Genomic DNA, 14,171 nt, shown 5'->3' with positions numbered 1-14,171 from the left:
ACCAGACATGAAAACAATCAAATTGTACAATGCGATCAGTTCACAAAGTGTGGGGGTTACAGACAGACAAAGGAAGCCCTCTTTCCATCCTGCATTGTTAGAGAAGGCTTCTCCCAGGGAGGAAGCAATGGCTGAATTGGTTTTGCAGGATAAATAGAAGTTCGCCATGTGGACAAGGTAGAAAAAGAAGACGTTTCAGGTAGAGCAACTGTCTAGATCTAGGATATATTAGGGGAACTACAACTAGTTCAATTTTGCTAGGATATAAAGTGGGGAAAGAACGAACATATTTTAGGGAATTTTAAGAAGTAGAATTAATAGCACGTAGTGATTAGTTGCATATGAATGGTGAGGTTGAGGGTGAGGCAAAGGCTTTTGGGCTTACAGACTTAGGTGGACGGTATTACCACCAAGAAAACCATGTATATCAAGGGAGAAGTTGTGGCTGTGGTGGGGGGGGTGGTTAGTGGATAGTGAGTTAATATTGGCGTAATGTCTTTACCTGGTTCGAGAAATGCATGATAGTACTTTTCCTTTCAGAGGAGATAAGAGCATTTTCTCTTCTGTAAGAGATGACATGATTGATATTTTCATCTAGTGGTTTGCTAGTAAACTGGCTCCCTGAACCAAAAAACGAAACAAAACAATCATTCGTGGCACTGGCTGATTTCTGTGGTATAAATACTCCCAGATTTCAAGCTAATAATAGTTTAACAATCTAATCACACACCACATTGTGTTTTATCCCTTGACAAGTGTTTGCTGAGCTCCCGCTAGATACAGGGCACACAGCAGCATGCTGGCTATTTCTCATTTACCACTTTTTTTTTTAAGTTTACTTATTTATTTGCAGAGAGAGCACATGTAGGAGAGAAAGTCCCAAGCAGGCTCCATGCTGTCAGCACAGAGCCTGAAGCAGGACTCAATTTCATGGACCTTGAGATTATGACCTGAGCCAAAATCAAGAGTTGGACACTTAACAGACTGAGCCACCCTGGCGCTCCCCTCTCATTTGCTTCTTGATGTCCACTTGCCACCATCCTCCACTTCACTCTTGTCCCCAGGGGGCTTTCAATCATGCTACTTTCTCCCTTGCTGTGGGGCTCAGCCAGCGGGAGCCACCAACAGGACATCAGCATATGGGAAGAGTCAGGGTGTGTAGTAATCCCGTACTTCTTTCTTTGCCAGATTGCGTGGTTGGCTTGCATTCTACCACGAGAATCTGTGGCTGGTACAGGAAGCCTTCTCCATATGGCTTTCTCTAAGTTCCAATGACTGCTCCTTCCCTTGTTCCTTAAGACTGGGATGCTAACAGTAACCTGTCCCAGTGTACTGTACTACCCCTTGTTGATTTTTCTAAACCCTGCCAGCACCTTGTTAAGTGGCTCTTTCACTAAACGCTCTGCAGTGATCCTACTTGCTTTCCCTCTGGAACCGTGGCTATTTCAAAGGAAAAATAAGACAGACATGGTCTTTGTTTTTAAAGCGCTTCAGACCAATGTGACCAAAAAACATCCTGACATTTCCCATTATTTCTCCTCTGATGTGGGACAATGACATAAAACATTCTCTTGTGCACTTTTCCATCTCCATAGCTAGTGGAGCTGGGAACCAAGGAAACCTCTTTCCTACCTCTGTCATACCCCATCTAAGCCATACCTCTTATGAGGTCTCTTGAGGCCAACAGAATGTGCTGGCATAGGAAGCGGATGTGGTTGGTTCATCAAAGAGAGAACAAGCCATCTGTTGTTTTTGTGTTTTCCAGCAGTGGTGATGAAATCATGTCCTGTGTCATTTGTAGGTTTACTCCTATGTTACTTACCTGTGGCTCACGTCTGTGAGAAGAGACCAGCTAGGTGATGCATTTTGGAGCCCTGGCTGGAGTCATACTATCTGACTATGAGAACTCTTTTTTTTTTAGTTTTCATGTTCCTCACAATGTAAAAAGAGGAACTAGGAGCCAATTATCTTGTAAGACATTTCCAGCATTAGCATTCTTTTCATGCTAAGGTCTGCTGTGACGAGGACTATGTGAGCATTGTTGACGGAATAGCTCACCCTAACAGAAAATTTAGGAATATGGTTTTCAAAAATGACTGTATGAGTCTCATCAATGAGTGGCACATCTAACTCAGTAGCAGTTTCTGACCAAGTGATATATCAAAGAAAAGTATATTATTTACATACTACCGCATAACAAATTACCACAAATCTAGCAGCTTAAAACAACGCACACCGAACTCTTTTCATGCCTAGCACAGCCATGGCTCATGGTCCCAAGAAGCATTGAAAGCGTGTAGCAGCTCCAAAGCTTTGGATGCTGGATAAACTGACTGGTATGTTTGCCCCTCACCCATCTACTGGTCCCCATAAACTGAGAGAATGTCTCCCTCTTATTATTTTCCTAAGGAACAGACTTAAGTATGCCCTAACAGGAGATGAAGTAAAGAAGATATGTATGTAGTGTTTTATGAAGATTGATGGCAAGGTCTGAACTGATATAACCTCCCCTGCTGTTTTTATGGATGTCATCAGCATTGACAAGGCTGGGGAGAATTTCTGTCTAAATTCTCCTTGGTTTTAAAGAGCTTCAGACCAATGTGACCAAAAAATACCCTGACATTTCCCATTATTTCTCTTCTGATGTGAGACAAGGGTGCCACCAAGAGTCGCTTTGCTATTCATTGGATTATACCTGAGGAAGCCACATGTAGGTTATGCAAAGTGAGAAGCATGTTTTGTGGGGACAAAAGGAATCCCTCATCCGATGACCCATGATGCTTGCATCATCTGTTATCCTAATCCCCTCCTCAAGGTGAATGACCATTCAGAAACTGGAGACTGGAAAGGTGACTGCTTTCATCAAGTTTGACACTGGTAATCTATGTATGGTGACCAGAGGGTGCTAACCTGGGAAGAGTTGGTGTGATCACCAACAGAGAGAAACATCCTGATTTGCCAATGGCAACAGCTTTGCCACACGGCTGTGTCCAACATTTTTGTTATTAGCAAAGGCAATAAACCATGGATTTCTCTTCCCTGTGGAAAGTACATCCACCTCACCATTGTTGAAGAGAGAGACAAGAGACTGGCAGCCAAACAGAGCACTGGATAAAATTGTCTCTAGGTGGTGTAATTAGAAATCTTTATACTTTATGGCACAAAAATAGACACTCCGATCAATGGAACAGAATAGAGAACCCAGAAATGGACCCACAAACATATGGCCAACTAATGTTTGACAAGCAGGAAAGAATATCCAATGGAATAAAGACAGTCTCTTCAGCAAGTGGTGCTGGGAAAACTGGACAGCGACATGCAGAAGAATGAACCTGGACTACTTTCTTACACCATACACAATAACAAACTCAAAATGGATGAAAGACCTCAATGTAAGACAGGAAGCCATCAAAATCCTCGAGGATACAGCAGGCACAAACCTCTTTGATCTTGGCCGCAGCAACTTCTTACTCAACAGGTCTCCGGAGGCAAGGGAAACAAAAGCAAAAAATGAACTATTAGGACCTCATCATAATAAAAAGCTTCTGCACGGCAAAGGAAACAATCAATAAAACTAAAAGGCAACCGACAGAATGGGAGAAGATATTTGCAAATGACATATCAGATGAAGGGTTAGTATCCAAAATCTACAAAGAACTCACCAAACTCAACACCCAAAAAACAAATAATCCAGTGAAGAAATGGACAAAAGACATGAATAGACACTTCTCCAGAGAAGACATTCAGATGGCCAACCAACACATGAAAAAGTGCTCAACATCACTCATCATCAGGGAAATACAAATCAAAACCACAATGAGATACCACCTCACACCTGTCAGAATGGCTCACATTAACAACTCAGGCAACAATAGATGTTGGCAAGGATGCAGAGAAAGAGGATCTCTTTTGCATTGTTGGTGGGAATGCAAGCTGGTGCAGCCACTCTGGAAAACAGTATGGAGGTTCCTCAAAAAATTAAAAATAGAACTACCCTATGACCCAGCAATTGCACTACTATGTATTTATCCAAGGGATACAGGTGTGCTGTTTTGAAGGACACATGCACCCCCATGTTTATAGCAGCACTATCAACAATAATCAAAGAATGGAAAGAGCCCAAATGTCCATTGATGGATGAATGGATAAAGAAGATGTGGTACATATATATATATACACACACACACACACACACACATATACGTGTATATATATACACGTGTATATATATATATATATATATGCGTGTATATATATACGTATATATACGCGGATATATATACACGTGTATATATATCCGCGTATATATATGTGTGTATATATATATATATATATATATATACACAATGGAGTACTACTCAGCAATCAAAAAGAATGAAATCTTGCCATTTGCGACTATGTGGATGGAACTGGAGGGTATTATGCTAAGTGAAATTAGTCAGAGAAAGACAAATATCATAGGACTTCAACCATATGAAGACTCTAAGACAGAACTGATGAACATAAGGGAAGGGAAGCAAAAATAATATAAAAACAAGGAAGGGGACAAACATAAGAGACTCTTAAATATGGAGAAGAAACAGGGTTACTGAAGGGGTTGTGGGAGGGGGGATGGGCTAAATGGGTGAGGGGCATTAAGGAATCTACTCCTGAAATCATTGTTGCACTATATGCTAACTAATTGGGATATAAATTTAAAAAATAAAATAAAATCTACTGGAAAAAAGAAATCTTTATACTTTATTAATAATACAGCAGAAAGAAAGAAAGAAAGAAAGAAAGAAAGAAAGAAAGAAAGAAAACATTACACATCTATTATCTCACAGTTTCTGGTGTCTGTAACCTGGGAATGACTTACCTGGATCCTCTGCTTTAGGGTCTGTCATATGGGTACAATCAAGGTATTGGCCAGGGCTGGGGTCTTATTTGAATCATACAATTGGAAGAATTTCAGTTCCTCAAGAGTTATTGGACTGATGACCTATTTCTAGCTGGCTGTTGACCAGAGGTCACTCTTAAATTTTTTTTTTTAATGTTTATTTATTTTTGAGAGAGAGACAGAGCATGAGTGGGGGAGGAGCAGAGAGAGAGGGAGACAGAATCAGAAGCAGCCTCCAGGTCCTGAGCTGTCAGCACAGGGTCCAACGTGGGGCTCGAACCCACGAACCATGAGATCACAACCTGAGCTGAAGTCGGATGCTCAACCGGCTGAGCCACCCAGGCACCCCCAGAAGTCACTGTTAAGTTCTTGTCATATGAGCCCCCCAATATGGCAACTTGCTTCACCAAATCCAATAAGGAAGAGTGTGCTAGCAATAGAGAAGTCATAATCTTATGTACCATAATGATGGAATGACATCCCATTACCTTGTATTGGTTGCAAGAAGAGTCTCAAGGAGAGGGAGGGGCTTACACAGGCATGAATAACAGGAGGTGAGGATCATTAGGGACCATCTCAGAGTCTGCCTGTCACAGAGACTTTTTTTTTTTTTAAATGGTAGAAGAGTTTTAAATCCTAAGCTCTTCTAATATTGAAAGGTTGGTTTCTTTGCCAAAAGTAAAAAGTGGCAACAAAATGCAATGTGAGATCCCGAATGGAGGTCTTGGGAAGATTGGAATAGAGTTCTTCGTTAAAGGTATTGTACCAATATTAATTTTCTGGTTCTGATGATTATACTGTAGTTATATAAGATGTTTGCCTTGGGGGAGCCTGGATGAAGGATATATGGAAACTTTTTGTAATATTCCTATAACTTGTCTGTAAGTCAAAAAGTAGGTCAAAGTAAAAAAATTGAAAAAATAAATCATTTGTCAAATTTAAAACCCATAGCTATATAAGCTTACTTTGTGACCTTGTTCAGGAACTTTAAAATTTATCTCTTTATCAGAACTTTTTTTTTTTTTTTTTTTTGCAAATAACATGTATAGATTTGGGGAGACATGAGATGTTGGTTAAAGGGCACAGTAAAAAAAAATTAAAAAAACTGTAAATAAAGCTAACAATTTTGGTAGATAAATTCACTAAAAATTATATTGGTAAAATCTCCCATTTTTTAGGTAAATTATTTTAGAATGTCCCTGCTCGTGAAAATAAAAGCTTCACTATCATTATATAGTGGAATTATTTATGTATTTCTTTATATGTCTTTGTTTCAACAAATAGTTACAGAGGTGATGCAACAGGTTTTCTGCTTGAACTTTAGTTGAAATGTGTTAGGGACTTGGGCACAACACCAAATGTGCTTCCCACATCAATTTAAAATAATCGCCCGTGCTAAAATAGTATTCTCATAGCCAAATCTGACTCTTCGCCTGTGCGGTGCACTGTTTTCAGATGTCAGTCTGCTTACTGCTTGGGTATAGACACTCCTAATCCAAAATAGTGTGGCCTGTCTCACCACACTGTTCCATGTGATGAAAAGCCAAATACTTCAAGCCCTTGTAGGCAGTTGGATTTCGTGCAAAGCAAGAACAAATGGCTCCTCGTTTTGCTCCCTGTTTAAAAGGGCTGCTTGTTATAAATACTCATCACCATTTCACATGTCCTGCTCTAACAGGTCTCTGTCGGTTACCCCTCTTAAGAGAGCTATTTGGAAACACTCTAGACATTTTTTTTAAGTCCTATTTTTAGAATGGAAGGCCTAATGGTATTTTAATGTCTCTATATATTCCCAGAACAAATCTTAAGGAAAAAAAAAATGTCTGTTACCTTTCGAAATTTAGCAAAGCTGGTGGGTTTAGCACTGCTCCTCTGAGAAGTATTGTGTTAAAGAATGAATTTTGATTTATAGAATGTTAGTAGGAAAAGGACCATGAGAAACCAGCCCTTCCAAACCCCTCACTTTTCGAATGAGGAAAGTGTGAGTCTTCGTGTGAGTGAATTGTTGGCCCAGGATTAGACAGTGAGGAGTGGCTGTGTGGAAGTTTTAGAGTGGTGGACGTATGCTTTCCTACAGAAAATGATCTTGATCAGAGTCCGTAACAGTCTTATCTGAGGTAAGACTCAGCTTTAGAACATGAAAACAATCTGCTAGGTGCTTGCGTGAAATTTTAATGCTCTTCTACAAGATTCTGAAAATAGATGTTGAGTCATCCAAAAATACGTGGGCTCAGAAGTGAGGAAAAGTCCATGAACCTCTCGAGAGAATTGGGCCCTGCGTGTTCGACAGCTTTGCATGGATCTCCCCCACCCCACTCTATTGGATGAATGTTTCCCTGGTAAATGGCACCTGGCATTCCATCAACTAGCGATTCCTTTGCTCCAACCATATTCTAATGATGCAAAAACCTTGGGAAGGTTAAGTGTCCCTCGTTTATTATGAATTACTCTGTGCTATTTTAATCTCTTTTCTTCTTTGGCAGCCTAATTGGGATCTGATCATTTGAGGAATGTAGTTTTGATTGTAGGAAGGGAAGGAAATGTTTAAGAGTGAGTAATGGTCTGGTGGGGGGGGGGGCGGTTATCTAAGTGGGACGCTGGAGGGAGGGTGGCCAGGATCATGTCAGAAACTGGGAAGGTCAGGAACTAGAAGGCAAAGAAAGAATGCTGAAGACAAGCCTGGCTTGCTTGTACCATGACTGTGGGCTGTCTCACACCTGGAAAAGAAAGAGAAATCACTTTACCCTTCCTTTGTGTTCCTTAGCCCCTTGGGCAAATACCGATTCATTGCAGGTTAACTAGGAGTTTGTGGAGTGAAGGGAGAGCCCAACCCCGTGTATACGGCTGGTCCACTCAGAAAGTGTATACAAGCATACCTTGTTTAACTGCACTTTCCATTATTGTGCTTCACAGATGTTTCATGTTTTGCAAATTGGAGATTTGTGGCAACTCTGTGTCGAGCAAGTCTATCAGCGCCATTTTTCCAACAGCATTTGCTCACTTCATGTCTCTATGTCACATTTGGTAATTCTTGAAGTATTTCACATCTTTTTATTGTTACTATATTTGTTATGATGATCTGTGATCAGTGATCTTTGATGTACTATTGTATTTGTTTTCGAGGGTCATGAGCCACACCCATATAAGAGAACGAACTTAGTAAGTGTGTGTGGGTTCTGACTGCTCCACAAGCTGGCCATTCCCCGGTCTCTCTCCCTCTCCTCAGTTCTCCCTTTTCCATGAGATGCAACAATATTAAAATCAGGCCCATGAATAACCCTACAATGACCTGTAAGTGTTCAAGTGAAAGGAAGAGCCACGTGTCTCACGTGAAATCAAAAGCTAGAAATGATTAAGCTCAGTGAGGAAGGTGTAGCAAAAGCTAAGAGAGGCCGAAAGCTAGGCCTCTTGTGCGAAACACCCAAATTGTGAATGCAAAGGAAAATTGCTAAGGAAATTAAAAGTGCCACTCCAGTGAACACATGAATGATAAGAAAGCTAAACAGCCTTGTTGCTGATAGGGAGAAAGTTTGAGAGGTCTGGATAAAAGATCAAACCAGCCACAACATTCCCTTGAGCTAAAGCCTCATCCAGAGCAAGGCCCTAACTCTCTTCAATTCTGTGAAGGCTGAGAGAAGTGGAAAAGCTGCAAAAGAAAAGGGCGAGGCTAGCAAAAGTTGGTTCATGAGGTTTAAGAAAAGAAGCCATCTCTAGAACATAAAGGTGCAAGGGGAGGCAGCAAGTGCTGACGTAGAAGCTGCAGCAAGTTACCCAGAGATCTAGGTTAGGTACTTAATGAAGGTGGCTGCACTAAACAACAGATTTTCAGCATAAATGAAACAGCCTTCTATTGGAAGAAAATGCCACCTAGGACTTTCATAGTTAGAGAGGAGAAGTCAAGGCCTGGCTTCAAAACTTCAAAGGACAGGCTGACTCTATTAGGGGCTAAGGCAGTGGTTGACTTGAAATGGAAGCCAGTGTTTATACACTGTTCCAAAATCTCTAGAGCCCTTATGAATTATGCCAAATCTACTCTACTTGTGCTCTATAGATGGAACGCAAAGCCTGGATAATAGCACATCTGTTTACAACCATGATTTACTGAATATTTTAAACTAGATCTACTGCTCAGAAAAAAAACATCTTTCAAAATATTGCTGCTCATTGACAATGCACCTGGTCACCCAAGAGCTCTGATGGAGGTGAACAATGAGGTTAATGTTGTTTTCATGCCTGTTAACACAGCATCCATTCTGTAGACCATGGGTCAAGGAGTAATTTTAATTTTCAAGTCTTTACTATTTAAGAAATGTGTTTTGTAAGGCTATAGCTGCAATAGATAGTGATTCCTTTGATGGATCCGGGAAGAGTAAATCAAAACCTTCTGGATCGGATTAACCATTCAAATGCCTTAAAGACATTTGTGATTCATGGGAAGTGGCCAAAATATTAACATTAAGAGGAGCTTGGAAGAAGTTGATTCTGAGCCTCATGGATAACTGGGAGGGGTTCAGGACTTCAGTGGAGGAAGTCACTGCAAATGTGGTGGAAATAGTAAGAGAACTAGAACGACAGGTGGGGCCTGACGATGTGACCAAGTTGCTGCAATCTCAGGACAAAACATAAACAGATGACGGGCTGCTTCTTATGGATGAGCAAAGAAAGTGGTATCTGGAGTTGGAATCTACTCCTGGGAAGATGCTGCGAAAATTATTGAAATGACAACAAGAATTTAGAATACTACATAAGCTTAGTTTATAAAGCAGCAGCAAGGTTTGAGAAGATTGATTCCAATTTTGAAAGTTCTACTGTGGGTAAGATGCTATCACACAGCATCATGTGCTACAGAGGAATTGTTCATGAAAGGAAGAATCCGTGGATGAGGCAAACTTCATTGTTGTCTTATATTAAGAAATTGCTACAGCCACCCCGACCTTCAGCAACCACTACCTGCACCCCAGCAGCAGGACCCTGTACCCCAGGGTCCTGATGAGTCAGCAGCAAGACCCTGCACCCCAGCAGAAAGATTATAACTCGCTGAAAGCTCAGATGATGAGTAGCATTTTTTAGCAATAAAGTATTTTTTAAATTAAGGTATGGACACCACTTTTTTAGACATGATGCTATTGCACACTGAATAGACTATAGTGTAGTGTTAACATAACTTTTATAAATGCAATGGGAAACCAAAAAATGCATTTGATTTGCTTTGTTGTGACTTCACTTTATTGTGGTGGTCTGGAGCCTGTATCAAGTTTTGAACTAACCTTGAGTGCTGCTTTTGGAACATGCGTTCTTGAAGTATAGACTCACATAAATAGAGTTTGACTGAGCGTGTCCTGGGATCAATCTGCCTGGGTCTGAATCTTGGCTCTGACACTCACTACCTCAGTGATCTTGGGCAAGTCTCTTCTTATTTTTCCTGTGCTTCAACTTTTTTATTTGTATATTTGGGGCCATAATGAGAAATGAATGAGTTAATGCACATGAAGCACTTAGAACAGAACCTAGCAAAGTGTCACAAAGGAATCGCGTAAGAATTCTGTGTTTTCCAGATTTCCTCAACCATGTCCTTCGGTTTTATTTGAGAAAATACAGTCTCTAACTTCTCTGGAATATGATTTTAAAATGCTATTTAAGTGATGTTTTCTCAAGTCCTATAAACATCTAATGTATTTCACGATGGCAGTCAAGTGTCTTCTTTATACCAAGAAATTTGCCTGAACCGATTCATAATTTTATGTCCCAAACCTAATCTTTCAAATGCAAAACCTCTCTTTCTGCATCTTCATTAATAAATTTAGTTACATTTTAATGTAGGTAGATAATTATATGGAGATCAGGATTCTAAAAGATACTCAGTTTTTTTTAAATTTTTTTTTTAACGTTTATTTATTTTTGAGACAGAGAGAGACAGAGCATGAACGGGGGAGGGGCAGAGAGAGAAGGAGACACAGAATCGGAAGCAGGCTCCAGGCTCTGAGCCATCAGCCCAGAGCCCGATGCGGGGCTCGAACTCATGGACCGTGAGATCGCTACCTGAGCTGAAGTCGGAGGCTTAACCGACTGAGCCACCCAGGCGCCCCGAAAAGATACTCAGTTTTAAGACAAATTCCTGAGAGGAAGGCCAAAAGCATTTGCATCTGAGTGTAATTGTTGAGGACCCCGTTTCCATACTTTTATTGTTCTTTTTAAAGTTTATTTATTTGGGGGGAGAGTTTGCAGCAAGGGAGGGTCAGAGAGAGGGAGAATCCCAAGTAGGCTCCGTGCTGTTAGCACAGAATCCAAAATGGGTCTTGAACTCACGAACCAACTGTGATGTCATGACCTGAGCCAAAAATCAAGAGTCGGACACTCAACTGACTGAGCCACCCAGGCGCCCCCATATTTTTTATATATAATAAGATCTCTCTCCCGAGATTCTTTTATAGATTCTATCAGACTCTATCACTCTATCAGTGGCTGGTACATCCCATTATGTTTCTGCAATCCATAGAAGTATCAATGGGGAATTTTAATGTTCTTGTTTCATCAAAGGGTTTTTAAAGCTGAATTATTCCATCCTTATGTGAGAATAGACAATATGGAAGAGTAGATAGAGCATGAACTGAAATTTCAAACACCTGGATTCTCTTCCCGCTTCTGCCATTAAGAAGATTGTGCTCTTGAGTGTGTCCCAGAATCTTCTTAGGCTCATCTCCAATAAGGGTTTGAACCAGATATTGTTTAAGGTTGTCACAGTGTGTGCTTTGCCTTGACTGACATGTATATTTTTTTCCCCAGTTTCCTTAAAACCACTTGAAATGGCTTAGCCTGATCACCAGCCAGGGTGAGAGATAGATACATTTTATTGCTGCAAAGTAGGAAACGCCACCTGTGTCTGGAAGGGAACAAGTCCCTGGCCTTCGTGTTGTAGCATTCTGATCCAGAAGTGTTCGATTGCCTGGTGGTTGAGTAGAGACAGGCTCCCAGAGCATCATTACCCTTACCAACAGTAGACAGTTGTTTGCATTTTTCTGTTTTGCCAAAGATAAAAGAGAAATCTGAGAAGATAAAAACTTTAAAAACCGAAGATAAATAATTTCTTACTGTAGATAAATAACTGAGTTTCCACTTGTCTCTGCTTTTTTTCTGGGGAGGCTGTGAAGGTTAAGGCACAGCTTTCTGTCTGCCTCTCAAAGATACTTTTAATTTCTCAAAGGGAAGATGAAGAAATGAGATTAACCTATTTTGTGACCTACTTCTGCTTTTCCAATTTGGGGACCTTCATTTCTATGTTAATTTACCCCATTTGAGATTAACTAGAGCTCCTTTTTTTTTTTTTTTGACAGTTTTACTTCAGCACACGAAATTGAGGGAAAAAAATCATTTGGGATAAATACTTCTACAAGAGATAGTGAGCTGATATGTTATGGAACTAGCTTCTTGTCCCTAGAATCATGATAATAGGGTGGCTGAAATCCTTGTTTTAGGACTTAATGTGGAAATTTAAGTTGTTGACTACACTAAATATAGATTAAGATGATGTCTCAGCGCTGGCGGCCAGCTTTTCTTTAATTTCATTGTTATTTCAGGAAGTAGTCTATAAAAACATTAATTTTCATCTTTTCTTTCTTTCTAGTCATGGACTCCTGCCCTGTAGGTCCTTCTGTGAGGCTGCAAAAGAGGGCTGTGAATCAGTCCTAGGGATGGTGAATGCCTCCTGGCCGGATTTCCTCACATGCTCCCAGTTTAGAGTCCAAAACGAAAGCAGCAACGTCAGCAGGATTTGCTTCTCACCACAACAGGAAAAAGGAAAGCAATGTAGGTGTCTGTGTTTCATTTCATTAAACAAAATTTTATTGAAAAATACTATTCATACAAGCACGTATACAAATAATATATACTTCAATATATTTTATGAAAGTGATCAGATCCTTATAAGCAGCACCCAGATTAAGAAATAGATCACACCAAACTTATACATAAATGTTCATAAGTGGCATTGTTTATGGTAACCAAAAAGTGGAAACAACCCAAATGTCCTTCAACTAATGTATGGATTTAAAAAAAATAGTATATTCATACAGTGGAATAGTAATTGACAGTAAAAATGCACGAAGTACTGATACATGCTACAACACGGATTAACCTTGAAAATATTAGGTAAATGGAAGAAGCAAATCACAAAAGGTCCAGCATCCCAGAAAAATCTCTCAAGCCCCCTTTCAGTCGTCTGAAAGAAACCCAAAAGAAACCTCTCTTCTAAGAGAAGCAATCTAAGGTGACTTCTGCCATCTTAGATAGGCTTGCCTACTTTTGAGATTCATGTCATTGGAATTGAGCAGGATGGACTCCTTTTGTATCTAGCTTCATTTGCTCAACATTATGTTTGAGAGATTCGTTATGTTTTCACCTTATGGTTCCTTCATTCTCATTGTTGTATAGTCTTCTAATATATGGTTATATCCCAATATATTTTTTCTATTCAGTTGTTGATAGATGTTTGAGTTGTTTCTAGCTATTAGGAATAGTGACGCCATGACTATTCTTGTACATGTCTTTGAACATGCTCATATGTTTATTCAGCAGAGTTTTTTAAAGTGGTTGTACCAATTCATCCTCCTACCAGCTATGTTTGAAAGTTGCAGTTGCCCCAAATCCTCCCCAGCACTTGTTGCTGTCTTTTTCATTTTAGCAATTCTCATGGTGCTGTGATCTTTTGTGGTTTTAAGTTGCATTTTCCTGATGAGTTAGATTGATTTTTCTGAAACTTTTAGTTATGTGAATATTCCTTTTTGTGAAGTGTCTGTCCAAGTATTTTGTCCAATCTTTGATTGGGAAGTTTCCCTTTTTGTTCTTGATTTGCATTTCGTTATGCATTCTGGGTATGTCAACTCTTGGGAATATGTATTGTGACTATCTCCCACTTGGTTGGCTTGCTTTTCTTATTAGTGTCTATTGTGGAATAGAAGGTTGTAATTTTAGTGGGTCCATATTATCAACCCTTTATTTTGTGATTCATTTTTGATATCTTATATAAGACATCTTTGCCTACGTCAAAACATAGAAGCTTTTCCCCACCCCACCCCCCATGTTTTCTTCTTGGAGCTTTATTGTTTCAGTGTTAACGTTTATACCTAAAATATTCTGGAACTAATTTTTGTGTATGGTGTGAGCTATGGATTAACTTTTTTTTTTCCTGCACATATATTTGATTGACCCCACTGCCCTTTATTTATTTGGAGTACTGTCTTTCCCCTCTGCACTGTAATGTCACCTTTGTTATCAGTCAAGTGATTGATTATATGTA

The 14,171-nt window shown here is 39.8% G+C and overlaps 1 protein-coding gene and 1 pseudogene across 1 annotated transcript in view; both read left to right on the top strand.

The window, feature by feature from the left end:
• CORIN (corin, serine peptidase) overlaps positions 1 to 14,171 on the top strand; it is a 256,772-nt gene that overhangs the window by 88,253 nt on the left and 154,348 nt on the right. The window contains exon 5 of the mRNA XM_047090824.1: positions 12,501 to 12,682. Coding sequence (XP_046946780.1) covers positions 12,501 to 12,682 — 182 coding nt within the window. The remainder of the gene's footprint in view (positions 1 to 12,500; positions 12,683 to 14,171) is intronic.
• LOC124520155 (40S ribosomal protein S4, X isoform-like) lies at positions 2,264 to 3,115 on the top strand (annotated as a pseudogene).

This window comes from Lynx rufus, unplaced genomic scaffold (assembly GCF_022079265.1).
Source record: "Lynx rufus isolate CCGP_SWC_20201006 ecotype Redwood Valley unplaced genomic scaffold, mLynRuf1.p SCAF_3, whole genome shotgun sequence".
Classification (NCBI taxonomy): domain Eukaryota; kingdom Metazoa; phylum Chordata; class Mammalia; order Carnivora; family Felidae; genus Lynx; species Lynx rufus.
This window is presented reverse-complemented; position numbering and strand designations above follow the sequence as displayed.